Raw genomic sequence first — 27,765 nt, 5'->3', positions numbered from 1 at the left:
GGCGTGTTCCGTTTTGTGGCTCACGTGCAAGCCCTCACACCTCGGAAACGCTCTCACACCTGCTCTTCTCGCTTTACGAAGGGTCGTAAACTCTCGTTCGCCTCAGCACCCTCCGTGGGCCGCGCAAAACGCCCCTAGGCCCTCCTTCCCTCTGAAGCAGAGGGGCGGGGTCGAAGACCACGGGGCCCGCGGCGGGGCGGAGACGGCGCACGGCGATGACGCATCACGGTGTGCGCGGAGACGGCGGCAGCCACGACGCAGGGGAGGGGCGAAGGCTGCGGCAGCGTCAGGCGCGTGCACACGTTGCAGCTTCTCGCTTTCGGCGGGTTCGGGGTGGTTCTGACGGCCAGGCAGGCGCACTGACAGGTAGAGCCGCAGACCGGCGGGGATGGCGACGCTCTGTCTGACCGTAAATGCAGGAGACCCTCCGCTGGGTAAGGGACCGAGGCCGCCGACCTAAGTGGGTTGCATCAGCCGGGGAGGGTGCGGGGCAGGGAAGGTCGCCGCGCCCGGCGTTGCGCAGTGGCGGTCGCGGTGTGGGATTAGGCCTGCCGTCTTCCCGAAACTGTACACGAAGTAAGCAGCGCGGCCCTCATCTTCCGTCCTTGGCGTGTGGATCTGCTCCCGGAGACGGTTTACTCGGGCGTGGAGGGAGGCGTGGTGTGAGCCCGGGCAGGGCGACACGTCGCTCAGCCTCGGTCCTTTTCTCTAAGAGGGATGACTCTCAGCCAGCTCCCCTCTCCCTTTTTGAAGTGGCTTTCCCTAGAGACCTACAACTGCTCATAGAAACATCATTTTGAAAGTTAAAATCCCATTATCTTCGCCTCTCTTGTAGCATATCCCCCTTCCCGTCTCCCTTCCTCCCTCGTCTCAGAAAAGATCTTCGGTCCACTTCACTACTTTATGTTTTATTGGATTCAAAGGGAACCAGGCAGACGATCGTAGTCGCTGAGGTTGTATTAAAACTGAGGTTGCACTTGTTTTTAATTAATGGTGGCACGGTAATTGCTGGAACACTCAAGTATACTGCGGACTGATCGGGTTGCTTTACCACACACATCCTTATGGATGTAGTCAAGGCCAGAATAAACATCAGATCTGTCACCTTCCTAATACATCTTTTTTTTTTTTTTAACTGCCTAGAGTTTTATTTACAGAATTATTTTTTGCATTTTACATAGTATGTGATATATTGTGAAGTCATTTTAAATATTATCAAAGGAAGTATATTATTTGAATTCAGTTGTAAATACTTTTCTTATTCATAGGCACTTATTTTAGATAGGGATTTTTTTCTCAATATATGAAATTTATTGTCATATTGGTTTCCATACACCTAATACATCTTAAGTTCTATTTGGAATTGCTTTTTCTTTGTGGCTGAGGTTATTGTAGATAGATAGCTTGGAATTTCTGCTTTTTTATTACTTGGGAAAATTACACAAAAGAATTTAAGTAGTTTATTAATCTCCTATTTGGTAATGTGTTTACATAGTCTAGACTCACAGATACTTTACTAATGTGGGAGAAGTGCCGATCTTTAGATGCAGTTGACCACATACGGTTGACAGAATTATTCACTACATTTTCAGCTTTGGTGGCATTCTGAGTCTTTTGGAACAAAACCCACGATAGCCATTTTAAGTACTTTAAAAATGCTGGTGTTTGAACCTATTGGTTCCAGTAATTATGGGCTAACCTCACCCTAATCCATGAACTCCGGAAGAAATGGGTTTTGCTTTTTGGGCTGGAAAGCACTAGACAGTGTGGTCTCATGGTTAAGAGCAAAACATTTGCTTCCTGGAGACTTAGGTCCAATCCTGGCTGCCACTTACTAGTTGTGGAACATTGGCAAGTTCTTTGTTTGGCTTCTCCTCCAGTTTCCTTGATTAAGAGGAATAGTATCTTCCACATAGGGTTGGTTGCCAGAATTATATGAGACTGTAGGTAAAATTCTTAACACAATTTATGTATTTTCTAGCTGTAGTTTTTACTAATGTTACTTAGAAAATCACCTTGAAGGTGATAGACCTGTTTCCTTAGTGAATTGTAGAACTCAGAATCACATTCTGACTTAATTCTGGAAGAGAATCTTAAAAAAAATTATTGTCATTTTGAACGGTAGACCAGTTATAGAATATATATATTTGCTTCTCTCCTTTTTTGTTTTTAATTCTTCACATTGCTTAATTAAAATACATCTTACCTTTAAATCAGTAAAATTAGATGAAACATTTGGAAAACAGATTGCATTATTGTTATTTCCCTATTTTATATGCGTTCAGCATGTGAAGTTTTAATGTTAAGATAACTTCAAACTTCAAGGTACAAGAATAGAACAAAATACTTTTCCCCTTGTACCACTGGAGAGCACACTGCAGATAATGATGCTTCAGCATCCAGAATATGCCAGTGTAGTGCTCTCTCAAGTGAGGAAAAACTTTGTGACCTGACAGGAACATCAAAATCAGGAAGTACACATTGATTTCATTCTTCCATTTAATGCACAGACCCTGTTCATTCATATTCCAACACTAATTGTTCCAGCAGTACTCTCCATGGTGCAGGAATCAAAATCCAGAATCATGCTTTGCACCTAGTTGTCATGTCTCTGCGGTTTCTTTCAATCTGGAATATAGTCTTAGTCTTTCCTTGACTTTCATAGCTTTGACCTCTGTGAAGGCTGAAGACCAATTACTTGAAGAATGTCCCCTGATCAGATTGTTTGATGTTTCCTTGTGGCTAGATTCAGCTACACATCTTTGGCAAGAGTAGCACAGAAGTGAATCAGTATTCTTCATTTCAACCCATTAATTGGTGCATGAAGTTGATTTTTCCCATTACCGGTGATCTAATCTCAGTTACTTAAGATGGTGTCAGCCAGCTTTTCGCACTGGAAAGCTTTCCCTTTGCATTTAAAAGGCATTTTGAATGCTTTGGGACCATGTAAACATCCTACTCAAACCTTCACTTACTGGTTTCATCATCCATTGATGCTTCCTTCCCAACTTGATTATGATTAAGAAGGTGCCAAAGGTGACCTTCCAATTCTGCTGTTCTTTATATTAGTTGGCATTTTTGTGTCAGAAGATATTTTTCTTTCCCATTAAAAAAAATTCATAACAAAATGTACTCAAAAGTTATAATCTGTATTATTTACTTTTCTTTTAAAATTTTTATTTTTTGAAATCCATTTTATTGACTTACAACATGCATATACTAAACTTTGCCAATTTAAAATTGACAAGTAACATACAGTAACCACCACAATAATGATAGAGAATATTTCTCTGATTTCGGAAAGTACCTTTATGCCCCTTTGCAGTGAGTTTCCCTTCCCCATCTCTCATCCCTGATAGTCACTGATCTGTTTTCTGTCACTGTTGTCTTTTTCTAGAATTACATATATATTGAATCATATCATATATATTCTTTTGTACATAGGATAATGCTTTGGGATTCATCTATCCTGCTGCCTGTAACAGTACTTCATGCTTTTTATTTGCCATTTAGGATTTCATTGTATGGAGACAGTAAAACTTGTGTCATTTACTTTAGTGGTTACATTGCTACTGTTTGCCAGTGGGAGCCCCTCCAAGCTGGCCTCTGTGTCCTTTTGGCATATCTATTTGTGTACTTGCTTTCTAGCACAAGATTTTCCAGGGTTATCTCGTACCTTCCCTGCCGCAGCCCTGTTTCCAGTAGAGCATGATATTTAGAAATCAATATCTGGGTGTTGGTGGCCCATGTTATCCAAACTTATAGGACTAAATGAGTCAATTTAGGATATTTAATAGGTATTGAGAGGCAGATTACACCGTGTTTTAGAGTTTGAATTCTGGACTGCCTTAGACCTGCGTTCACTTCCTGAGTGGCACATATTTAGTCAAGAACTTGGGTTCATTATTTAATCCTTCCGAGCCCAGTTTCCTCCTCTGTAAAATGGAGATAAAGGTGACCACCTCTTAAGGTTACCATAAAGGTTGAAAATTCCGATGACTGTAAAGCATTTAGCACAGTGTCCACCACATAGTAATCACTGAAATGTTATTAACAATAGTTTTTATAGAAGGCGCTATTCTCATTTCTTCTTGTCTTCTGAGGGAGGAAAAGATTAATTTCAGTGTCCTTAACTGGAAGCTGAACATATTCAAAAGCAGCTGGACTGTGCCAATGAATAATTTCTGATGTAATATTTCCTCAAGACCAGAAGACCATACTTTCTGTTTATAGACCATTAGGAAAAAAGTTTACTCCTTGCAGGACTTAACACTGGTTTGTTGAGTCATTCTTACTGCTTTATGATTCAAGTTTATAAAGAAAAATCTTTTCATGTCATTATTTTTAGGAGCTTTGTTGGCTGTAGAACATGTGAAAGACAATGTCAGCATTTCTGTTGAAGAAGGGAAAGAGAATATTCTTCATGTGTCTGAGTAAGTACTTTTATATCTCTGTTTTCAGTACTGAACAGCATTTTTTGAAATATTCAGAATTCAATGTTGTGTGCTTGTTTTACTTGCTAGTTGGTAGATTGTCCCTAGAAAGAAGTATGCTATTCTTCATTCTTAAGAGAAGTATATCCAGAGACACATATTTGTCAGTAAGGTATCTGATCCCACTTATAATCTAAAAGAAAGTAGAAATGTACAGAAAGATTTACACATGAGGTTTTTTTTTAAGAGTGAAGAATTTTTTTTTTTTTTCAACGTTTATTTATTTTTGGGACAGAGAGAGAGCATGAACGGGGGAGGGGCAGAGAGAGGGAGACACAGAATCGGAAACAGGCTGCAGGCTCTGAGCCATCAGCCCAGAGCCTGACGCGGGGCTCGAACTCACGGACCGCGAGATCGTGACCTGGCTGAAGCCGGACGCTTAACCGACTGCGCCACCCAGGCGCCCCCCAAGGAGTGAAGAATTTTTAATGATTGTCTATTTTTGAGAGACAGAGTGGAGGAGTGGGGGAGGGGCAGAGAGAATTCGAAGCAGGCTCCAGGCTCTGAGCTGTCAGCACAGCTGACATGACAATGCGGGGATTGAACCCATGAGCCATGAGATCACGACCTAAGCCAAAGTCAGATGCTTAACTGACTGAGCCACCCAGGTGCCCCTATACATAAGGGTTTTTAATTCTACTGTGATTTATTCTGGTAGAAAATTGGAAATATTCAAAATTAGTAGTAATAGCAAATAAATAAATATGGTAAATCCACAGCATGGAATGTTAGGCATCTGTGAAAAAGCTTATGAAAAACTTTTAGTGGTGGGTTATATTTACAATATTAAAAAAACAGAACGTAAAGATAAAATCACATATTTGCATAGAAAAATATGTTTGAGAAGTCTGCAGCACTTTCAATAGTGTCTGTTTCTGGGTGATGGAATTATGGGTGTTTGGGTTTTTTTTTTTTCCTTCTCTGTTTTCCAAGTTTTCTACAATGAGCATATACTATATGTTTTTGATTAAAGTGAATCATTTGCATCCTGGGATATATGGAAGATTAAACATCTTTCTTTTGGAACCCACTGGAAAGAATAAAAAGGACTGGAAAGGGAGATACTATTCTCTTTAATTTTTGTTTAATGAAACTAAGAAATGGACACAACCTGGTTTCAGATTCTTTTAACAGTATTTCACCAGATAGTAGAATCTAGACCAAATTGAAAGAAAATTTCAAGGATATTCTCCAGCAAGGTGCAGATTTGAAAAGTGTTGAAAGGTTCATAATAAACTGACAGAAAGACTTATTTTGGGAAAGGGGCAAGATACACAAAAACACATACTCAAACACACTCTTCCACTCCCCTCTCCTCCTTCCTCCTAGTGTAGTTGTATCGTAATTTTGATTAGGTCACCTTTCAGTGTTTACACTGTAATGACCTAGTAAGTTTTACTCACTGCTGAGCCACATACTATGATTACTTTTTGTGTACAACTTTTACTTTTCCATGGAATAATTGTTTGCTTTGTTCTCTTTTGAAGCCTGTCTGATTCCTGATCTGTTCTGTGTGACTTTAGGAGTTTGCAGGAATATTTTCTGGTGATTCAGTATTCTGAAATTTCACAGTGATATGCTTTAGTGTGGGTCTGGTTTTTTTTGTTAAGATGTTAAAGTAATCACTACCCCCAACCTGGGGCTCGAACTCACAACCATGAGATTAAGTCACATGTTCTACCGACTGAGCCAGCCACGTGCCCCGTGTGGGCCTTTTAAAAAATCTCTTCCACTGGGTGCTTGGTCTCTTTTAAATGTGGAATGGAAATCCTTCTGTTTTGGAAAATGTTTAAAAATTTTTGATGATTTTCTCCTCCATTTTCTGTTCTTTATAGGGATATTAGGATTAAGTATCACCTTCACTTTCCATCTATTTTTTTCTTTTTACTTTCTGGAGTGTTCTTCAACTTTATCATCCCATTTTTTTCTATTGAGTTTTTTCTATTTTTGCTACTATATTTTTAGTATCTAAGAGCTGTTTTTTATTTTTTGGGTACTTCTCTTAACAGTATCTTGTTATTTTATGATTGCAATATATTGTTTCGTTTTCTTTTTCCTAATTTGTCCAGGTTGCATTTTACTATGTGCTTATTTTGGTTACTATCTTTTAAGTTAAAAGCTTTCTTCAAATATTTGGTAATTCCTGATGACCTTCTTAGATTTTGGTAGGAATGTAAAGCTGTTTGCAAATTCTGACCTCAAGGGTTGGCTTGTCAGCTCTGAGCATACTTTGGTCTGATTGAGCAGTTTATTTAGTGGGAACTTCTGATGTCAGTATCCTTAGTTATTTCTTCTTAAGCTGATGGGATTATTCAATGAAGACTTTCAGTCTCTTGTTTAGAAGGTAAAGAGTTCATACCAGAATATTTTGGGAGCTAAGAGAGGGAAGAAGGCTAAAGACCTCAGCATCTAGTATATGTATATTCATTTACCCAGTTACTTGCATAAACCAACTCAGCAGTGACCAATTTCCGCCAGTTGAGAGACCTTCTGTTTTAGTGCTTAGAGAATAAACCTCCAGTTTTTGCCAAGATTGAATAAGAGAAGCAGCCCAGCTGTGCAGAATAGGGTTTGATGGTATCTATTTCCAGCTGATTCTCTTTTTTTTTTAATGTTTATTTATTTATTGTGAGAGAGAGTATGTGTGTGTGCAAGTGGTGGAGGGGCAGAGGGAGAGGGAGAGAGAGAATCCCAAGCAGGCTCTGGGCTGTCCGTGCAGGGCCTGAATTGGAGCTTGACCCCATGAACCATGAGATCATGACCTGGGCCAAAATCAAGAATTGGACACTTAACTGAGCCACCCGTGTGTCCTCCAACTGATTCTTAAATAGACTTTTTACCAGCCCTCCTAATTTTAGCCCCAGTTCATTCTTATTTCCATTCCTAAGTCTTTTGTGGATTCTAAAATTGAAGTTAGGTTGTTTTTCAGCTTTGTCCACTGTCTGCTTAAGATTCGTTTTCTTCAGACCTGTTAAATTCATCTCTCTAGCTTCTGAATTTTTATTGTTATTCTTTTCTTTTCCTTAGTCTCTTTTTCCTATGGGTGTGTGTCTTTTTAAAAAATAATTTTTACAGAACAGTTTTTATATGGTTTGATCTGTCATCTTTACTTGGAAGTTGATACAACTAGCATCTTTATGACTGTATATCCTTGACTTCTCTGCCTTGATTTATTTTACATCAGTTACTCTTGATATCCCAATTATATTTTCATATTTTCACCACTGAATAGACAATAGTTAGAAGGACAAAGCAGTATAGATAGTCCACTCTTAACTGAATTGTCAGATTTAACTGAACATTCAGAACATATAGGAATTTGATAGTAAAGAATGAATTAGGCAGATTGTTTTTTTTAAGGCAGATTTTTTTTAAACTGTAGTAGAAACTACATGGTAAATGTAAGGGTTCTATTTTTACAGTTCTTCGTAAGTCTCATGACTCCTACTGATTTGCTAGAGCTATGATAATATTTTATCTCCTGCTTGTATTCTAGAAATGTGGTATTCACAGACATAAATTCCATACTTCGCTACTTGGCTCGAGTTGCGACTACAGCTAGGCTCTATGGCTCGAACCTGCTGGAACATACTGAGGTAAGGAAGGAACACTTCCTTGGGTTTGTTTTCTTTTGTTTTGATTTATACTTCTATTCTTTTGAGAACTTCATTTTATTGTTGACTTATGTATGATTATTCTATTTAAGGTTATTGATGGAGTTTTAGTTACAGACCTAGCTAAGGAATTCTCATCTTATTTTTATTTTCAGGAAAAAACTTCCTAGCTCCTAAATTTCAACTTTTAATCCCCACCAGCAGTCCTGTTGGGTCAGTGAGTGCTGTCTTCTTCATAGAGTCCTAAAATTTCATACCTGGATGTAACTGTATAGATCATCTCCTGCACCTCCCTTAATGTTACAGATGAGGCAGCAGGCCTAGAGAATTACGAGGTTTTCCCAGGGTCACACACATAGTTTGGATTCTCTTTTCCTTTCTAGGTATATACTTTGATTAATTATAGCAACAGTAGATTAACTTCCTGTACAATTGTTTAGATGCTTTTCTCTTTGTTTGTAGTCAGCTCTAATTTTCCTAAATTTGCAAAATTTGAAGTATAAAGAATAGTTTCCTAAGAATTTACTTTTAAATTTTGCAGGTGGATAATCACCTGCCGGTTTTGATCAAGTTGGTTATTCCTTCCTGCTGCTGCCAGTTTTCAAATCTTTTTCTTCCTCGAAGTGCCCCTCCACACCCCTGCAAAAAGAAAAAACAGAAAAATGAATGAAATTAAAATGAAAAATGAATGAATGAAATTTGTCTATTTTAATGCCAATTTAGTTCCCAGGCGACCAGAATTAAATCCACATAATGGCAGATTCTGTAATTGGAGATAAGATAGGCATGTCTCTAACTAAGGCCATTTGTTTGTTTAAATCTAAACCATGGTGTGCATTTATTTTCCATCTTTTATGTTCACAGATTGATCACTGGCTGGAGTTTAGTGCCACAAAATTGTCTTCATGTAATTTGTTTACTTCTGCAATCAACGAGCTCAATCATTGCCTGTCTCTGAGAACATACTTAGTTGGAAATTCCTTGAGCTTAGCAGATTTATGTGTTTGGGCTACCCTAAAAGGTATCAATTATTCTTCCTGAAGGTTGTTCTATTTTAATTGATATTTTGATGAGTAAGAAGTGTACATATTTCTGCATATGTGAATATGTACATACATATACATGTGCATACACACAAACATACCCACATAGAAAGAGTCACTTAGGACTTCCTTGCAAAGGAATGACCACCTGCTACTTTATGCCGGTCAAGTCACAGGGATTCCCTATCCTTTGCTGTCCCTAGAGGTCATCTTTCTTACTAATCCATCTCCCTGCTGGCTATGAAGCTGACCTTGGCCCTGCTGAAGAAGCCCTCATCCCATTTATGTCAGCACCTCTCCTGTCTCAGCCATTCCTTTACTCCAGGCAGGCATTGTTGTCTCTGATTATGGGTGTATATGTGTTTGGGGGGTAATCTGGAGTTGTTTCTCTTGGGGGTCACTGATCTGCTCTTCTGTGACTAGTTTGTAACAGGGTAAGATTATGGGATTGATGAGAGGTATAAAGGGGACTTGAATTTTGTTATTTTCTTTAAAAAAAAAATAGCAAATACGCCAGAAGGTTTTATCATTGTTTAATTCTACATTATGTGGCATTTTTTACATTATGTGTAATATTTTTGTGGCTAAAACTTTTCTCCAAATTCAATTATTATTAAAATAACCAACATAAAATGAAGTCCTTTTCTAATTAAATGTTTTCATGTATAGGTTTGACATTGTTGTCTTTTTTTTATTTTTGACTTAATATGTGTGAAAAGGAAGATAATATCTTAAGGATGTAGCTTTGTGATGTTAATTAAATTTTCCTTCAGTGCCTACTTTTGATGTTACATCTGAAGAAATGAGCTACTTCTTGATCTTGATTTCTATTTTGTTTTCTAGTGGATCTACTTAAAGTTTTTCCTTATCTACGAAATGTGGCATTGGTTGGGGTGCCTGGGTGGCTCAGTCAGTTAAGTGACCCACTCTTGGTTTGGGCTGTGGTCATGATCTCACAGTTCTTGAGATTGAGCCCTGTGTCGTCAGGCTGTGCCCTGACAGGGCAGAGCCTGCTTGGGATTTTCTCTCTCCCTCCCCTCAAATAAACTTTAAAAAAAAAAAAAAAAAAAAGTGTGGCATTGGCCTTACAGTGGGTGTGTGGTGGTGTTGAGAGCAGGATTTAGTATTCATTTCATTGAGTTGAACTGCAGAAATAGTTTTAATTACCTTTTGTGAATTCTGTAAAGTATGTTAAAGAATTACATGAAAACATTGCAATGTGTGTTTACATTTAAAATGTTTCATTATGGAAGTGTATCTTTTTTTTTTTTTTTTTTTTTTTTTTTGGTAAGTAGACTCCACACTCAACAGGGGGCTTGAACTCAAGACCCTGAGGTTAAGAGTCACATGCTCCACCGACTGAGCCAGCCAGGCACCCCTATAGAAGAACAACTTTAAGCCATCTTGTTTATTTAAATTAACTACAACTAGAACTTTGCTTTCAAAGTCGCAGATTTATTGAATGGTTTTAAAATTATGTTTGCTAACAGGAAATCCGGCGTGGCAGGAACAGTTGAAACAGAACAAAACTCCAGTGCATGTCAAACGCTGGTTTGGCTTCCTTGAAGCCCACCAGGCCTTCCAGTCCGTAGGTACCAAGTGGAACGTTTCAACGACTAAAGCTAAAGTGGTAAGCCATTCTTAATGCTGAGACTGTAGATCTGAAAAGAAAATTATTCCTACTAATAGTTTGGTTTTTTTTCCCCTTTCCATCCATGAAAAAGGATCTTCTTGGAAAAATCTGCCAAGGCGATTATCAAGTTTTAGCTTACCTTTAATTATTTAACTACATAAAGCCTAATCTTTGTAATTATATGTCTAAAATATTATGGTCATCTGGTGTATGTCCCTTAGGAAATCCAAACTCCAAGTAACTAAAACCTCCTTTTTATAGTTATACCATATTTTCTTCCTCCTGACTCTCTCCTGTTTGTTGATTTTTAACCATTGAGTCCTAGGCTTCTGCAGAGCCTTTTTGTTGATTCTCTAGGATGTGTGATGTAGAGTACAGTAGAAAAGATTCTCTTCCCAAGGTCTCTGTACTGTGATCTGTTTAACATATTAGGCATGCGTAGTAAAGTTTAAAGATTTTCTGGCACAGTAAAATTTGAAAACTACTGTCTGCTTGGGTAAAGACACCACAGTCCACTCAGCTGTTTTGGCTAAAAATCTTCATTCATCCTTCACCATTTTTTTCCCATGAAATCAGTCAACAAGTTGTGTTCTCATATCTATGTTTTCTGTCTCCACTGCTTTTGATTTTTATTGAGGCCTCATTACCCCCTGTTGATTTAATACCATAATCTCATCAAAGGTCTCTCTCTTTTCTAGTTTAGCTTCTGCACTGGGCTGGGTATCATTTTAGAAAGTACAAATAAATGGTCCCATTACCCCCTGAGATTTCCTCATTGCCTAAAACCTAAAAGCAAGTTCATAAGAGGCTTCGTATTTTGGACCTTGTCAACAGCTTCAGCTTCTTTGCTCATTCACCCACCCCATGTATTTCTAACTTTTCATAGACATTGCATTGTCTTTGTGTCTTACCTGTGCTGTTACCCCTTTTCTTAGAATGAGTACCTTCTACATTCTGCATCTGATGTATCTCCACGTACTTTTTAAGGTCCAGCTTGGTTCTTACCTCCTTTTAAGCTTTTCCTGATGACCCTAGATGCTGTTGGTTAACTTCAACTCACTGCTGTAACGCATTCTATGCATACATATGTATGGTCTGTTGCCAGTGTTTAGTTTTATTTATGTCCTTCACAAGATTTGGGGTCCTTAAGTGCAAGGATGACGTTCTATTCATCATTTGTCTTGTAACCGTGCCTGGCACATAGTGGGTATTGAGTATTTGTTGAATGAGTGTATTCTTAAACATCTAACGATGTAACTATTTTATATGTTGTTTTTCTTCTGCTTTTCAGACATCTGAGAAAAAGCAAGATGTTGGGAAATTTGTTGAGCTTCCAGGTGCTGAGATGGGAAAGGTTACTGTCAGATTTCCTCCAGAGGCTAGTGGGTAAGAAAATGTAACTTGTAATTACAATGAAATATATTTAGTGGAAAAGCTTAAAGACCATTAAATGCTTTTAATATTACTAGATTACTAATATGGAAGAAAATGAGTAAGGTTTTAATTGTTGGGGGGGTCAAATTTCTGAACATTTAAGTCTGTTATAATTAATGTTAATGTATTGAATTTGTAGTTTTAGCTTTTTAAAGCAATTAGACAACATTGTTATTTTGCCCCAGATGGAATTTTAGCTATAAATAGGAAACTTTCCATAAATAGAAACCCTTAAGTTTTATTTGCATTTTGAGATTTTTAGGCTCTCATTTAATAGGGATTTGTTTTGTATCCTGAGCAGTTCGTTTGGTGAGCAGAAATTATGGTAGAATTATTTTTAAGTTACTTTTTTACGAAATAAAATGGCATCCTGAAAAGCCTATTCTTATTGAATTCTTTCTGTTGTTAGCATGTTTCCCAACCCCTTTCACTTTTGGCACCAATAGAAAATAATATTTGAAGGGTGCAATAGAGAAGAAGACTGTTCTGGCTGGTGGTCACCAGCCTGGGGCTGTCTCAGGCCTTGCCCAGCATTACCCAAGGTCAGGGGGAGTCCACCTTTGCACCAGCCTCTGTGAGCATACCGGACAAGCTTTGTGATAGCCCCTTTCCCGTGATAGTGAGTAATACAGTAAAATACCTCTTATTAATGCCAGAATTTTGCTTAATTTCAGATTTTCTTACCCATTTGTGGTAAGTGGAATGTGTAGATAACAGAAAGTGGCAGATAAGGAAAAATCCATTTTATTTTAGTTGTTCTTAAGAGTTCTCCACAAAGTTTTCATAAACACCATTGACAAGAAAATCTGTTTTAGAATTCTGCATTTTCTCTCTGCTTTTCTAAGTTTGCTGATTTTGGTGTCAAAATAAAGGATTGATGGAAGGGGATGAAAGAGAAATAAGGATTTTGGAAAATTCACAGACTAAATCATTAAGTGATTGATGGATAGTTGACTAAGTGGAATCTCATAGATAAGACTTCTCATACACACTTAATTCCTACTGACATCTTGGGTCCATGCGGCCCTGTGTTCTGTTCCTGTGTGCTTACTGCGACAGGTCATGCTTTCCCGTTGGGAGTGAGTGACTTTAATGGTTTGATAAAAAGCCACTTTCTAAGCAGTGGCTGTTTATAGCTGCGGCATTTGGACATTTGTCCTTTTAGAATCTTCTTATATTTTTGTCACCATCATTTCTTGGAATAGTGAGTGCCTCACATAATTTACTCTGTAAAACACATTTGTCTGCCATAAGTCATGTCAATTTCAGAGACCATAGTCTTGGCCAAATACAATTTTGGGATTTGGAATATAAATTAATGTTCAGGTATTTTGGGAATCTTCTTTTTTGTTTGGTGGGTTTTTGTTTTGTTTTCTTATTCATAATTTTTGTCCTATCCCCGTATACTGCTAAAGAATTCTTTAATTTTTCTTTTTTATTTTTCTATGTCTTTCATGAAGAGCCAGAAGGCACGGCTTCAGCCCTGTTTCTTTCTTTTTTTTTTTTTTTTTAAGGTTTATTTTTGAGAGAGAGAGAGAGAGTGCGCAAGCTGGGGAGGGGTGGACGGAGAGAGAGAATCCAGGCTCCGCACTGTCAGCGCAGAGCCCCATGCAGGGCTCAAACTCACAAACTGTAAGATCGTGACCTTAGCCGAAATTGAGAATTGGACACTTAACCACCTGAGCCACCCAGGCACCCCAGCCCTTTTTCTTATTCCTAGCTAACGTATATAGAAGCTGTTATGTACAGGTACTATCAAACCCTATACACACAGCGTTTTAATCCTCATAGCCCTGTGAAGAAAGCACTGTTAACATCTCCGTTTTACAGATGGTTTCGGAAACTGATTCATTCAACATTTTAGTAATTTGCCAAACTGAAACCTGTGCTATCTGGTTCTAGAATCCATTTGACTTAAAGTTCTATTGCCTATGTTTGTTATGGGTGGCAGAAGCCCTATTCAGCACAAGTGCTAACTGTGACATAGCGCGAATCTCACTTTTTTAGCTATTCCAATTAGGTTGTTTCTTGAGCTGATTACTATTTTAGTTACCTTGTGAATATTTCATAGTCTTGTTAGCTTTCTTGACATTTAGACTTGTTAGAACTGCACACATTATTTCAGGTTCAGAATAATATCTTTAAAATTTTTTTTAATTTTGTTTTTTTAATCTTTATTTTTGAGAGAGAGAGAGAGAGAGAGAGACAGAGTGCGAGTAGGGGAGGGGCAGATACAGAGGGAAACACAGAATCTGAATCAGCACAAAGCCTGACGCAGGGCTGAAACTCACGAACCGTGAGATCATGACCTGAGCCGAAGTCGGACGCTTAACCTACTGAGCCACCGAGGTGCCCCCAGAAATAATATCTTTAAGTGTAAGAGAATGGTTTGATTTCCTCATTCCTCTTAAATTAATTCTTTTGTGTAAAGCCTAGCACATTAACTATCATATAGTATGAGTAGTCAGTGATTAGTAGTTGTCTTTTTTTTTCTGTTTTTAATGATAGGTATAACATGATACAAGTATAACACTTTCCATGAAAACTGCAGTAGGTGTCTCTGTTTCTTGGAACTCACGGTCCTTTGTTTTATTTTACGGTCCTTTGTTTTATTTTACTTTCGGTAAACCTTTTATTTTAGCATAGTTCTAGACTTACAGAAATGTAGCAAAGATAGTACAGAAAGTTCCCACATATACCGTACCCAGTTGTCCATGATCTTAACATCTTACATTACTCTAAGGTACCATTGTCACAAGTGGTGAACCAATATCAGTATATTACTATTAACACTAAACTCCATACCTTTTTTTGATTTCATTAGTTTTTTACTAATGTCCTTTTTCTGTTTTAGAATCTCATCTGGGATACCAGTGAGATTTCTATATAAAATAATTTTTATATTTTATTTTATATAGAAAGTTTTGAATAGCCGTAAATGCATTGCTTTGTACTTGTCTGCATTAACTGGTGCATATAAATCCTTCTTAACATTGAATCATTGATCTAGAATGCTGCGTGAATTTTTAAAACATGGATTGATTTAAAAACTGGTGTGAAGACATGCAAGGAGTTGTATTTTCCTCTCCCCTGTTGACCCCAGCTGAGATTAGAGGTGGGCGAGAAACTAGGAGACTAGCGCAGGGAGACGGTGGCTACCATTGTCAGTGGCAACTAATAAAAGTTCGTGAGAGCGGATTATTAAACTTCCTCACTTCATGCCCTGTTTGCTGCCCGGGAAAGTGTATTTTCATCGTTAGTGGTACAAGATACTGCTTTTTACCCACTTCACTGATCAAGGGAAATGGTGACTTATTATATCAACAGGGCCTCTGATATATTTTATTCCTTGTAATTGCCAACTGCCCATAGGAACAGAATAGTATTTTCACAGATTGCAATTCATGGAGCGTTGGTCCTGGATGAGACCTGTAAAGTCCTTTAGTTGAAATCCTTGTATTTTGGCTTTTGAGAAAATCGAAGCCTTGAGAATAAGTGGCTCTTCTGCAGCTTCCCGATTCCCGCGTGTCCGTCCACGAGTTAGCATGTGGCAGTGGCGATCTCAGAGGCGCCTCTCGCTGGCGTGCACGAGGTGGGTGCTCCGTCCACCACAGAGTCAGGTCTCTGTGCAGACGCACTCCCGTGTAACCCTGGACACCGTTTTCCAGGAAGCAGGTTTCCCCTAACTAAACGACCACTCATTTCCTCTGTAAAAAAGAAAAAGATTCTCCTTAAGGTGGTAACGTGACTAAATCACTTGTCTCTTTGTGAGATGTTCCATGTGAAATTGTTTCTTGTGATGACTTTATAAATGTTGTAGTGTCTTTTTCTTCCTGTGAGGGTCAGCTTTTCTATCAGAGTACTTTCTTGTTAGAAAATAAACTATGACGGGAGTACCAACTAGAAGGATTTTTGTTTAGTTCTCATCTCCTCAGGAAGGTTAAGTTCAAGTATTTAGGTAAAACATGTTAATGAGTTTCTTTGTGAAATGTTTTTGTTTTAGTTACTTACACATTGGGCATGCAAAAGCTGCTCTTCTGAACCAGCACTACCAGGTTAACTTTAAAGGGAAACTGATCATGAGATTTGATGACACAAATCCCGAAAAAGAAAAGGAAGATTTTGAGAAGGTAATTAAAGGTGTAGTGATGACCCTTTGTCAGAAAAGTTAATTAAAATTAGAGGGTGACTGGATACCTTCATGGTAAGAAAATAAATGAAGTTTGTTCTCATAGCTGCCTTTTTCCCTCATCTGTCTATTCTGTGTCTGAGACCTAAGGCAAGCAATATTGAGCTCCTATAGCAAAAAACTTCCACTTACTGTTTTCTTCCTCAATTGTACAATTTTACCAAAGTGCTATGTTTTCCTATAAGTACCAATTTCTTAAATGAATTGGTCACTAGAGACAGGCTTCCTTTCTGTCATATAATTGTAAGTGTGTGAATGAAACAAACACCAAGTAGGTATCAGAAAATGGGGAGGTTTCTTGGCCTCTTCTATCCTCTTTGTTCAGAAGCACTGCAATATGTTCAAAGAGAGGGCAAATGATTGTCGGTATGACCAATAATAACCAGTTTTCCAGAGTAAATGGAAAGCTCCATCATGAAATCAGCTTTCTCAGCTGAAAATTTGGAGACTAGTATAATGATTATCTTTTTTTTTTCTTTTCTGACCTAATATACAACTTGTACAACCATTTTCAGGCTTTTTTTTTTTTGACTGATGGTGTATTATTACATTTGCCCAAATGCAGTATCAAGGATTGAAAATACACAAGAAAATGCAAAAGATAAGTTGATGGTTATTTTGGATTCTCTTTGCAGGTTATCTTGGAGGATGTTGCAATGTTGCATATCAAACCGGATCAATTTACTTATACCTCGGATCATTTTGAAACTATAATGAAATACGCAGAGAAGCTAATTCAGGAAGGGAAGGCTTATGTGGATGATACTCCTGCTGAGCAGATGAAAGCAGAACGTGAGCAGAGGATAGAATCCAAGCATAGAAAAAACTGTAAGGCTCATTTAATGTCTTATATTTTAATTGGCGGTCTTGTGTTCTACTTCTTTAGTAGAACAAGATTTCTGTGAAAGATGCTGGTTTGAGGCCCATTTGGGAATGTGATCCATACGTTCATCACAGGTTTCTTTTTTTCTTTCGTTATCATCTTTACATTGTTACTACTTTGTTGATGTCACAACTGCATGCGAAGTGTGTGTGCCCGTAGTTGTGCCCATAGTGTCTCACTGCACTTGGTCCTTTGCATTGTGTTCATTCCATTGCAGTGAGTACTTCTGCATTTCTTTGTAGTTCTCCCAATTTAAATACTTAGCCTTTCTAAGAGGTTCAGTGATCATGTTATTAGTACCCGAATCTTCTTTTCAGCATGTGAATGTAATATGTAAGCTTAGTTAGTACAACTCTATACCTCTGAGATACCACTTAACGAAAAAGCATATTTCTTATTCATTACTTGTCTCCTGAGCTACTGATTGGGGCTGTTTTTATTCTGCATTTATGTTGCCATAATGTCACATTTGGGAAGTGTATAGTGAATTGTTGTCAAATTGTTAAAAAGTCTTTTTTTTTCCCCTCTTTTTGAGGTTTCCCTAACATTTTCAAAAATAGTTAACAACTGTATTTTTAGACTCATTTGATTTTTTTTGAGGGCAAAGTGTCCATCATATCTTCAGGAGCTTCCACAGAAAGTCATTGTTTAATAGTTCTTTCTTACTTGCATGGGGCAGGTTTTCAGTATTTTCACAAGATAGAACCATAGCTACTTGGGACAGAATTTTCTGGGATGAAATTTGTATCATTGTTTTCTGTGATCTCTCTTTTTTTTTTTTTTTTTTTTTTTTTTTTTGATCCAAGAGTCTCCTGTTTTCCACTGGAATGACTGACAGGGCTTTCTGGTAGCCCATGGACTCAGGCTCACAGCCCAAGCCATGTTCTTTACATGGGCACAGGCTGCAGCACTGATGCCTGTGGGCCCTGTGGATCAGGCCAGTCTGGTCTGTCCCCTGAGCATGAGGAGTCAGAGGAACAGAATGCTTCTGCTTCAAAAGCAGAATTAAATTTGAGACGCTCAGGGGCTGGCTAGCTGTGCCTTGATCGGCAAGTAGGAAACACAGGGCGAGAAAAACCTTCAAGTCTCATGTTTCGTCTCTTACCCTTACTTTTATTTATTTATCTCAATGAAAAAAAAATTTATTTAGTTTTGAAAGAGAGACAGAGTGCGAGCAGGGGAGGGGCAGAGACAGAGGGAGACACAAAATCTGAAGCAGGCTCCAGGCTCTGTTAGCACAGAGCCTGATGCGGGGCTCAAACTCATGAACCAAGAGTCATGACCTGAGCTGAAGTAGGACAATTAGCTGACTGAGCCACCCAGGTGCCCCAGGTCTCTTACCCTAAATGAGTACTATATCAGTGAAATGTATTGCTTTGACTTCTGAAAGCGTATTCATAGAGTACTTTTCCTAAGTGTTTTTTGTGAGACTTCTTCATAAAAAATGATGCATTTACTCTTCGTATCAGATATTGAAACTATGATGGTATTTTAATTTATTTTTTATTTTATTTTTTTTAATTTGTATATTTATTTATTTTTAAGAGGCCACGTTCGTTTCTATTGACAACTCATTCTCTACATACATACAGTTATGATGGTATTTTTAAACTAGGGGAGTGTGCTTATAATATAAAAGTAAACCATTAAAATAATTTCAGTTCAACTAGGTTAGTAATATATTAAACTGTAATATAATTAATCTTACAGCTATTGAGAAGAATCTACAAATGTGGGAAGAGATGAAAAAAGGGAGCCAGTTTGGTCAGTCCTGTTGTCTGAGAGCAAAAATCGACATGAGTAGTAACAATGGATGTATGAGAGACCCAACGCTTTATCGCTGTAAAATTCAGCCACATCCAAGAACTGGAAATAAATACAAGTAGGTGTATCTCTTTCATTATGCTAGGCAGCCTACTCTGATTTCACTTTGATTGCCTCTACACACAGAGTAGATGCAGAATAGTCAAGAGACCTGGATCTTTGTTCACTCATAGATTAATAACTGCTTTTGGTAAAGCATGTAACCTAATCTCTTGGGCTGTTTACTCACCTATTGATTAAGGTTATACTAGGTTGTTTCTCAGGTACTTCTTAAGGTCCTTCAGTTTGCCTAAAGTTGCTTTTTACGTATCGATTAGGTGTATTGTGGTGTGTACCTTTAGAAGATCTTTTTCTTCCTCTTATAAACTTGGATTCTGCTGGGCATAAGTTGATTCACAAAAAAAAAGTGATAGACTTGAAACTTTACAGAAATGTGAGCATTATAAGAAAATATGTGGGGTTTTTTTTCTAGTTTTGATTAGTTTTCTAAGTGGGTTTTCAGTTAAAAGATTCTTTTTCTTTAAATGGGTTCCCCTTCTCCATTAATTTACCATATAAAGCAACCGTAGAATGTATTTTTTTATACTTTGAAGAAACCCACTATAGATAAATGCTGAATCATAACTTCTGAAGAGATTAGTGAATGTAAATGATAACCTGTTTAGCTAACGTGACTTTCTTTAAACTTGTGGGTATAGATCTGTGTGTCCGTATGTAGACAAACACATTATGGGTGTGGTTACACATGTATACACAAATCTTTCGTTGTTTTTTTTTTTTTTAGTAAGTCTCATTTTTAACAGGGTGCTTACTCATTTTACTAGGCAAATACTTTGAATACATTGGAAAAGTTAATTTGGATGTGCCTTTTCAGTATGAAATAATTGCTAAGCATAATGAAGTAGAAGTTTAATGAAGTTGTAGCCTAAAAATTAGAAGGCATAATACGGCATATTTTTTAAAATTCAAATTAAAAGTACTTGTGCATTATGTACATTATATTAATCAGAAATTATTTTTGAGACTATTCCACCTTAAATAGAATTTTAATTAACCTAGTTTTCTTCCCTTTTACTTGTCAGAGAAGGAAATGCTTTGTTCTTGAATTCATTTAATCACAGGAGATTAAGCATAGGGATTTACTTGAGTGTGGGATTAATTAAGATATTGGAAAGCTAAAATTTCCCTTGAATTATTAAGTACAGTTGACTCTTGAGCAATGCAGGGGGTTGTGCAGTCAAAAATCTGTATATAACTTTGGATTCCCCAAAAACTTGACTATTAATAGCCTCCTATTGACCAGGAGCCTTACCAATAACACAATTAACACATATTTTGTTTGTTATATGTAATATATATTGTGCTCTTAAATAAGCCAGAGAAAAGAAAATGTTGTTAAGAAAATCATAAGGAAGAGAGAATACATTTATAGTGCTGTATTGTATTTATAAAAATTCATGTGTAAGTGGACCCATATAGTTCCAATTTGTGTTGTTCAAGGTCAACTGTATGTATATTGCTTATTGTTTTCTACCATGGTATACATTGGCCATTACAGAAATGTGATTGTGGAATTTGCTGTGAATTGGTTTGAATATTGAGTGGGTTAACTGATTTATTTTCCTCAAAGACTGATGTTTTGATATGCTTTGATAATGTTATGGGTTGTAAAACCTATTATTTTTAAGAAATTCCTAACTTGTAAGGAATTATTTCAAATTATTGTTGCTGCTTATAATGCATGATCTAATATGGAAAGGGTAAAATGCTTTATTTTGCTTTTAAAAATATTCTTTTTTTCCAGTGTGTATCCGACATACGATTTTGCCTGCCCCATAGTAGACAGTATTGAAGGTGTTACACATGCCCTGAGAACAACAGAATACCATGACAGAGATGAACAGTTTTATTGGATTATTGAAGCCTTAGGCATAAGGAAGCCGTATATTTGGGAATATAGTCGATTAAATCTCAACAACACAGTGCTATCCAAGAGAAAACTCACATGGTTTGTCAATGAAGGATTGGTAGACGGATGGTATGTTTACTGTTACTTAGAATTGAGAGGAAGGAAGAACGTGGTATATCAGTGATTTTAAAACTTTTGAGTGGTGGGGAGGATGAATGGGAAGAGGTGGAATGGGTGGGTCTCTAGGGGTGTTGGTCCTTGTCTTTATTTCATCCAGTGCATCGGGTCCCCTTCCCCTCCCCTTTATTTTAATGCTACAAACATGGAGTGCCCATTGTGGACCCTGGTGCATGGGAATGAAACACACAAGGGCACAGCCTCTGCAAATCTCAGCATTGTTTAGAAAAATAGTTGTGACTCTGGTCCTTTGTAGATCTGGTTACCACTCTCCACACTGCTGAGGCTCTGAGGCTTTTCTTTTCAGCTGGGTCCCATGAAGACCAAAATGCCCTGAGTTGAAGCAAAGACATAAATGGTCTCTGCCTTGGTGGTGAAGATCCACCTTGTGGAGCAGTTGGTTGCCCAGAGGATTCAGCACCTAGGAAAAGTTTGCAAATCTCGGTAGCATATTAATAACCTATATGGGATTTCTATGAGGAAGAAGAGTATGAAAATTAAAGTCACCTTGTAGCCATGTATCTGTGTAAACAAAACCTGTTCAGATGGGTTACCATGCTGATAAGTCATGAATATTTTTTATCTAAATAAGAATGTATTCAGTAGTTTCTGTTGGCATCACATAATAGTGACAGTATGTATTAAGTATTATATGTTGAATAAGATGTATTTTATACTGGTTTATTGTGAAGCTATATTTGACAAAAGGCAAATGTTGGGCTCCAGGCAAAGGGTTTTATTGCATACTTACTAAAGTGTGCAAATTTCTGCAGAATATTAATAAGCAGTGTGTATATTTTTTATAACCCAAATGTGTATATTTTTTTTATAACCCAAAGGGCTTTGTGAAGTATATTCATATGTGGATGACATGAGACCATCTCTTCTCTGATTTTCATGGTCATGTATAGAATAGAGACCATGAATATTGTAAAATAAAAAGCAAATAAGAATGTCTTAGTGCATGGATTTTCTGTATTTGAAGCTGTCACCTTTGTGTCTTTTTGAAATGTACTTTACTCTTTCTAGTACATTTATTTTACTGAGCAGTATTTGACCAGAGAGGAGTTTTGCTCTTCCATGAACGAGGGCTCACGGGAACCCAGTTCTTATAAGCAACTGTTAGTCACAAGTCTTTTCACAAGCTGTTTATAGTTTATTATTCATTAAGGCATTTTGTACTCCTTGTGATTATACATTAAAGAGTTCTCCTTGGTAACTGAACATTTCCTTCTTTCCCAGGGATGACCCCCGATTTCCCACAGTTCGTGGTGTGCTCAGAAGAGGGATGACTGTCGAAGGGCTGAAACAGTTTATTGCTGCTCAGGTGACCTACGCTTTGTTTTCCGGCTTCTCGGTGTTTTTACATGTCTCATTAATACCCCTTTAGTCTCTGTTATTTCTGTCCGTTCTGTTCCTTATTTGTTCCTTCTAATGTAAGGGTAGGATTTTTTTTTTTTTTTTTTTAAGGAGTATGTTTCTAATAGTGGAAAATTGAGAATGTCCTAAACCCTTAAGCTGGAGTGGGACAGAGGCAGCCATGGTATGCTTACCTGTTGAAATATGTGCTCTTGACTGTAGCTGTTCAGGGCAACTGGATTGGTTTGTGCACACTCAGTTTTATATCCCAGTGGAAGTCAACAGTATTTATTGGGTGTATTCTTTTCTAACATGCGTGCTTTAATTAAATATTCTAATGGACACTTATTGACCTTTAAATCGTTTTATTTATTGTTTTTCTAGGGCTCTTCACGTTCAGTTGTGAACATGGAATGGGACAAAATTTGGGCATTTAATAAAAAGGTACATGTTTTGACTCTTGGTCCCCCTTTCTCATGCCTAACTCCCGAATAATGTAATATGTGTGGAATTCATTAATGTGTTCATTGTAGAGAAAATTTTGTGAAGGATGTTGTCATTTTGCAGACCTTCAGGAAAATGGAATGTTTTCCTTTCTTAAACATAAAAAAGAGCATTAAGCCTATTAGCTATACCAAGCAAGTAACCATGATTAAAACAAACAAACTTGGAGTTAGTGGGGAACGGTAACAGTTTTTTCGTTCAATCTTTTATGAACACTGCATTTCATTTTTCTGCTTTCAAGCTGCGAGCTCTCTGTAAGAAGGTATTACCTAATGCTTTTATCTGCCTTACTTAGCACATAGCTTTTAGCATACATGTTATAACCTGAGATGTTATACAGCCTTGAAGCACAATCACATTTATATAAAAGACTTGCTTATACAAATCCATTGAAAATGCATTATTCCTAGTTTCAAAAAAACATGTCCTCTAGTTTTCTTAGCGGCAAAGGGAAGGTTGGGCTAACTCCACTCTCCTGTTCCCTTGTGTACTGAGAGGACAGAGTTTTAAAGTTGTATGTTTCATTGAGTTGTATTGAAGGTTCACTGTGTCTTAACTGAATCTAGCTTTTATTTTTTTAACTATTTCTTAAAGTCAAGGAATACTGCATATGGACATTATTAATTACTAATTGGAAGCAGATGCTTAGACACTATAATAAGGCAAATCATTAAAATGCCATGTTTTAAACTATAGTCTCTGTGATTGTGTTCTGTAATTTTTTTTTCTTATTGCTGCTTGATTGTGCTGATGCCTTGCCTCAAGAAATACTTGCTTGTCTCGCATGTGTCTTGAATTTGTTTTATTTAGTCTTGTGTGTTTTTTGATACATAACGGAACTAATTGGTTCTTTCTGTTGCTGCAGTTACTAATAATAAGTACAAGTAGAATTTATAGGTAAAGTTAATTTGGAGTACTTTTCATTAATTAACCAAATTTTACAGGTTTTCAGTTCTAATAAAATCATACATGTGCACTTAGTTCAATTGTATGAACTATATATTTCATTATGGTTAGAGAGTTCTGTAGGGTCTGTTAAAGTGAATAGCAGATTTTCCTGTCTTCTGTTCTTACATTTTCTCCCTCTAGAGAAATCACTTTCAGCTCTTTTGGGTAATTCTTTTGGTATTTTTCTTGCCTGTATCTCTAAATAAGATGTGTGTTCGTACTTGATTTTTTTTTTTTTTTTAATTTCAGGCATCCTTATTTGACTTCCTACAGTGGAAAGCAGGGATGCGGGTCTCTTTTTCTTATATCTTGTTGGCTTTCTTGTAGCTGATTGTTTTGTTTTCCCCCTCATTTGTTTAGTTTTCTAATTCTGTCTGCAGCTTTCTGCAAGTTATCTAAATTTCCTGACAAGATGTTCTTATGCCTCAGTGTACTTTCAGTTTCATTGTGGAGACATCTCTTCCAGAGCCTTCTGTGCTACTCCCTTCTGATCTAGATCAGGGCCCGTTAGCTTCTGAAGCATAGCAAGCAGTCTTCTGAGGTCAGTCATCATCGTCCCGGAATCCCCTTTGTGTTTGTTCTGTGATGGATCCTCTGGTTCTTGGATCTCCCTTCTCTTTTTATTACTCTCTTGCTTTGCTGTACTCCGTCCTTTGGTAGCTCCCTGAGAAGGGGGCAAGGGATGAAGATTTTTGAGACCTTGTATATGGCCTTTTTTTTTTAATTATTATTTTTTTAATGTTTGTTTATTTTTGAGAGAGAGAGAGAGAGAGAGAGTGCAAGTGAGGGAGGGGCAGAGAGAGAGGGAGAAAGAGTATCTGAAGCAGGCTCTGTGTTCTTAGCCCCGGTGCAGGGCTTGAACCCATGAACTGTGAGATCATCAGCGGAGCTGAAGTTGGATGCTTAACCCACTGAACCATCCAGGCGCCTGACTTTTTTTTCACTTAAAAAATTTCATGATTATGTGCTGTGCTGGGGATCTGATTTCATCCCTATCCATCAGAAGAACATGTGGCTTCTAGTTTGGAAACTCATTCCTTCAGTTCTGGGAAATTTTCTTGAATGCTTTATTTTTTCTCTACTATGTTTTCTTCTCTCTGGAACTCTTCTTGAGCAGATGTTGGGCCTCCTGGACTGGTCCTCTAATTTTATTTTCTCTCTTTTGCCTTTGCTTTCCGCTAGATCTGCTTGACTCTGTCTTCCTACCTTTTTGTTGAGGTTTTCATTTATGTATCATATTTCTAAGATTCCTTTTTTATTCTCTGCTTCTTGTTCTGTTCCTGCTTAGAATGCTAACATCACTAGGAGTATTTTTCTCATGACCTCTCTTTCCTGCAGATTGTTTCTTTAGGCTTATTCTTTGCTGTTAAAGGCGTATCAGAGGCATCTCTGATGTCTGGTTAGTCTTGGTCATCTGCACGTGTAACATGGAGGACTAAGGGAGCAGTTAGAAGCCCTGAAGGGAGGAGTTGGACCTTCAGCTGAGACTCACTGTAGGATGACCTGGCTGAGTCAGTTAGTTGGACAGCCTCTGTGTCAGTAACTTTATATCTCACTTCTTGGATTAGGCAGTTTTTCCAGAGGATTTCTTTTCCTTTTTGTTTCTACTGCTGGCCTTCCTGACATCTTCCCACATGTCCTTCACTTTGCCATTCTCTCTGACCCTTGCGGTACAGATCTCTTGTTTAGGGCTCATGTCACATTCAGTCTGATCACTGCTTTGTTTTTTTGTGGCTTGTTCTTTTTTTCCAAGTTCTGCAAATAAAATGTAAGTGAAGCATCAGTGAACTAAATTTAATGCTCTGGCATTGTGAAGCAGTTATTAAGGACAAAGAAAATGTCATTCTTTGGACACTCTCCCACTCTTAGTAACTTAGCATTTGTGTTAAAGCATCTCCTGCTACAAGACAAGTGGATTAACTCTGGATTAGCTGGAACTCTTTAAATACATTCTCCTTTGGGGAAAGAGCTTTATTTACAGAGTGTGGTATATATAGTAAAGAGAAGAGAGGAGAAATGGATGAAGGAGACAGCGACATGTGGGGTGGTAATAATCTTAGTATCCCTCTGCAACTACTATAATCTGTATTTTCTTAGCCTGACTTTTCATCTCAGAAGGAAACTAATACAGAATAACTAAATAGAATCCATTTCCATTAAATGATCTACCTTATTACTGATAGACATTTCACCAGCTCCTCTCTAACTTCCTTCTTGGTTTTACATGTTAAGGTTTGAAGTCTTCAGTCAAAGCAGAAGAGTCACAAGCTTTATTAAGGTGTTCATTTCAGAATAGTATTTACTTCCATCAAATTTTATCTAGTGCTTTAATTTTAAAATCTGTGTTAGTATTTCAGTGGTATGATAATATAATAGCTTTTTCCCCAAATCTCATCTTTACCCTCATGTGCTCCTAGCTAGAAAATTTACGTAAAGACTTCCCTCTTCAACCCGAAACAAGCAGAGTCTTCCTTGAAATGAACAACTTTCAAGTAAACCCCAGTCAGTGAAAGGGTGTCCTGGTTGAAGTGTGTCGAGGGTTCTGGAGTCCTCTTCTGCCCAGTCCGAGGCCTGTCCTTCCCCCACTCGGTGGTGTCTGCTAGAGCAACTCCTTGAAATTCCTGGGACCCTTTAGAGTAATTTGATCCAGAAAGTTTTAGAATTACAAACCTTTAGATAAATAAAACTATAATTTTAGAGCTGTAAAAGATTTAAATCTTTTAATCCAAGATTTCCCAAACTTGTCTGATCCTGACCATCTATGGAATGCTTATTAAAAATAGATTTCTAGAGGTGCCTGGGTGACTCAGTCGGTCGAGTATCTGACTCTTGACTTCGGCTCAGGTCACGGTCTCACGGCTTGTGAATTCGAGCCCCGTGTCAGGCTCTGTGCTGATGGTGCAGAGCCTGCTTGGGATTCTCTCTGTCCCTCCCCTGCTCATGCTCTCTCTCAAAATAAATAAACTTAAAAAATATGTAGATTCCTAGACTTTACTTCAGACCATTACCTTGATAATCTTTTAGTGTCGAGTAGCCCAAGTACAGTGCCGGCCAGTGCCCTGAGTGAGCGTCTCAGGTAGTCAGCTATGGGAGGCCGTCTTCTACTCCTTTCATCAGTTGAGGAAACTGACTTGTCAGGTTGGCTTGTCTGGTTGTAACTTTAAAGAAATTTCATCTGTCTTCCTGGCTTAAATACTGAACTGAGTAGTCACTAATTAAATCTTGGATCATTCTAGCCCAGTTGTAGCTGAATGAAGAAATCCCAAACGAGTAAGAATGACCTGTAAGCTAACTCAGGGAAGCAAAGAATGAAATAATTGAGAGGCTGGTGTTGATCTACTACCGACATGGAATATAAGCCATTAGGAGTAGCAGACAAGGGGAAGTTCAGTAGCTTTTCTAGTTTCTTTGAGGGACTCTCTAAGGATGTTTCGAGTCACTCATAATTTTCAGAAGCTGAAAAATAGTCTCAAAGCAAACAAACAAAAACCAACCCAACAGTGGCAACGACAAAGTTAATACAAAACAAACCAAACAGCCAACTTTAATTAGCCATACCACTATTTCCTGCATCCTTCTACTTAGCTGTTTGACTCTACACATGCCTCTATCTACATTTTCTTCCATACGCTTTATTTAGTGTCTAAACACTGCTGTTATATGTGGTCATCATGGATCATTTTAAATTTTGAACAGTGAAGTGAAGAAAAGACATCAGACCTAGAAGGGCAGGCTACTCACGTTTTGGAGGTGGA

At 37.7% G+C, this 27,765-nt stretch overlaps 1 protein-coding gene across 3 annotated transcripts in view; it reads left to right on the top strand.

Moving 5' to 3' along the window:
- The first annotated feature begins 254 nt into the window (after positions 1–254).
- Positions 255–27,765, top strand: part of EPRS1 (glutamyl-prolyl-tRNA synthetase 1) — a 72,345-nt gene continuing 44,834 nt past the window's right edge. The window contains exons 1-13 of one of the 3 annotated variants that reach the window (XM_019822211.3): positions 255–434; positions 4,349–4,433; positions 7,990–8,089; positions 8,972–9,128; positions 10,641–10,780; positions 12,075–12,169; positions 16,221–16,347; positions 17,042–17,234; positions 19,000–19,171; positions 20,918–21,151; positions 22,442–22,526; positions 22,943–23,002; positions 23,304–23,324. In XM_019822211.3, coding sequence (XP_019677770.1) covers positions 389–434; positions 4,349–4,433; positions 7,990–8,089; positions 8,972–9,128; positions 10,641–10,780; positions 12,075–12,169; positions 16,221–16,347; positions 17,042–17,234; positions 19,000–19,171; positions 20,918–21,151; positions 22,442–22,526; positions 22,943–23,002; positions 23,304–23,324 — 1,515 coding nt within the window. In that variant the 5' untranslated portion in view covers positions 255–388. Of the gene's footprint in view, positions 435–4,348; positions 4,434–7,989; positions 8,090–8,971; positions 9,129–10,640; positions 10,781–12,074; positions 12,170–16,220; positions 16,348–17,041; positions 17,235–18,999; positions 19,172–20,917; positions 21,152–22,441; positions 22,527–22,942; positions 23,003–23,303; positions 23,325–27,765 lie in introns of those variants that run through there. The other 2 variants (XM_011291144.4, XM_019822212.3) reach the window with 2 other exon arrangements.

The sequence above is a fragment of the Felis catus genome, chromosome F1 (assembly GCF_018350175.1).
Source record: "Felis catus isolate Fca126 chromosome F1, F.catus_Fca126_mat1.0, whole genome shotgun sequence".
NCBI lineage: Eukaryota > Metazoa > Chordata > Mammalia > Carnivora > Felidae > Felis > Felis catus.
This window is presented reverse-complemented; position numbering and strand designations above follow the sequence as displayed.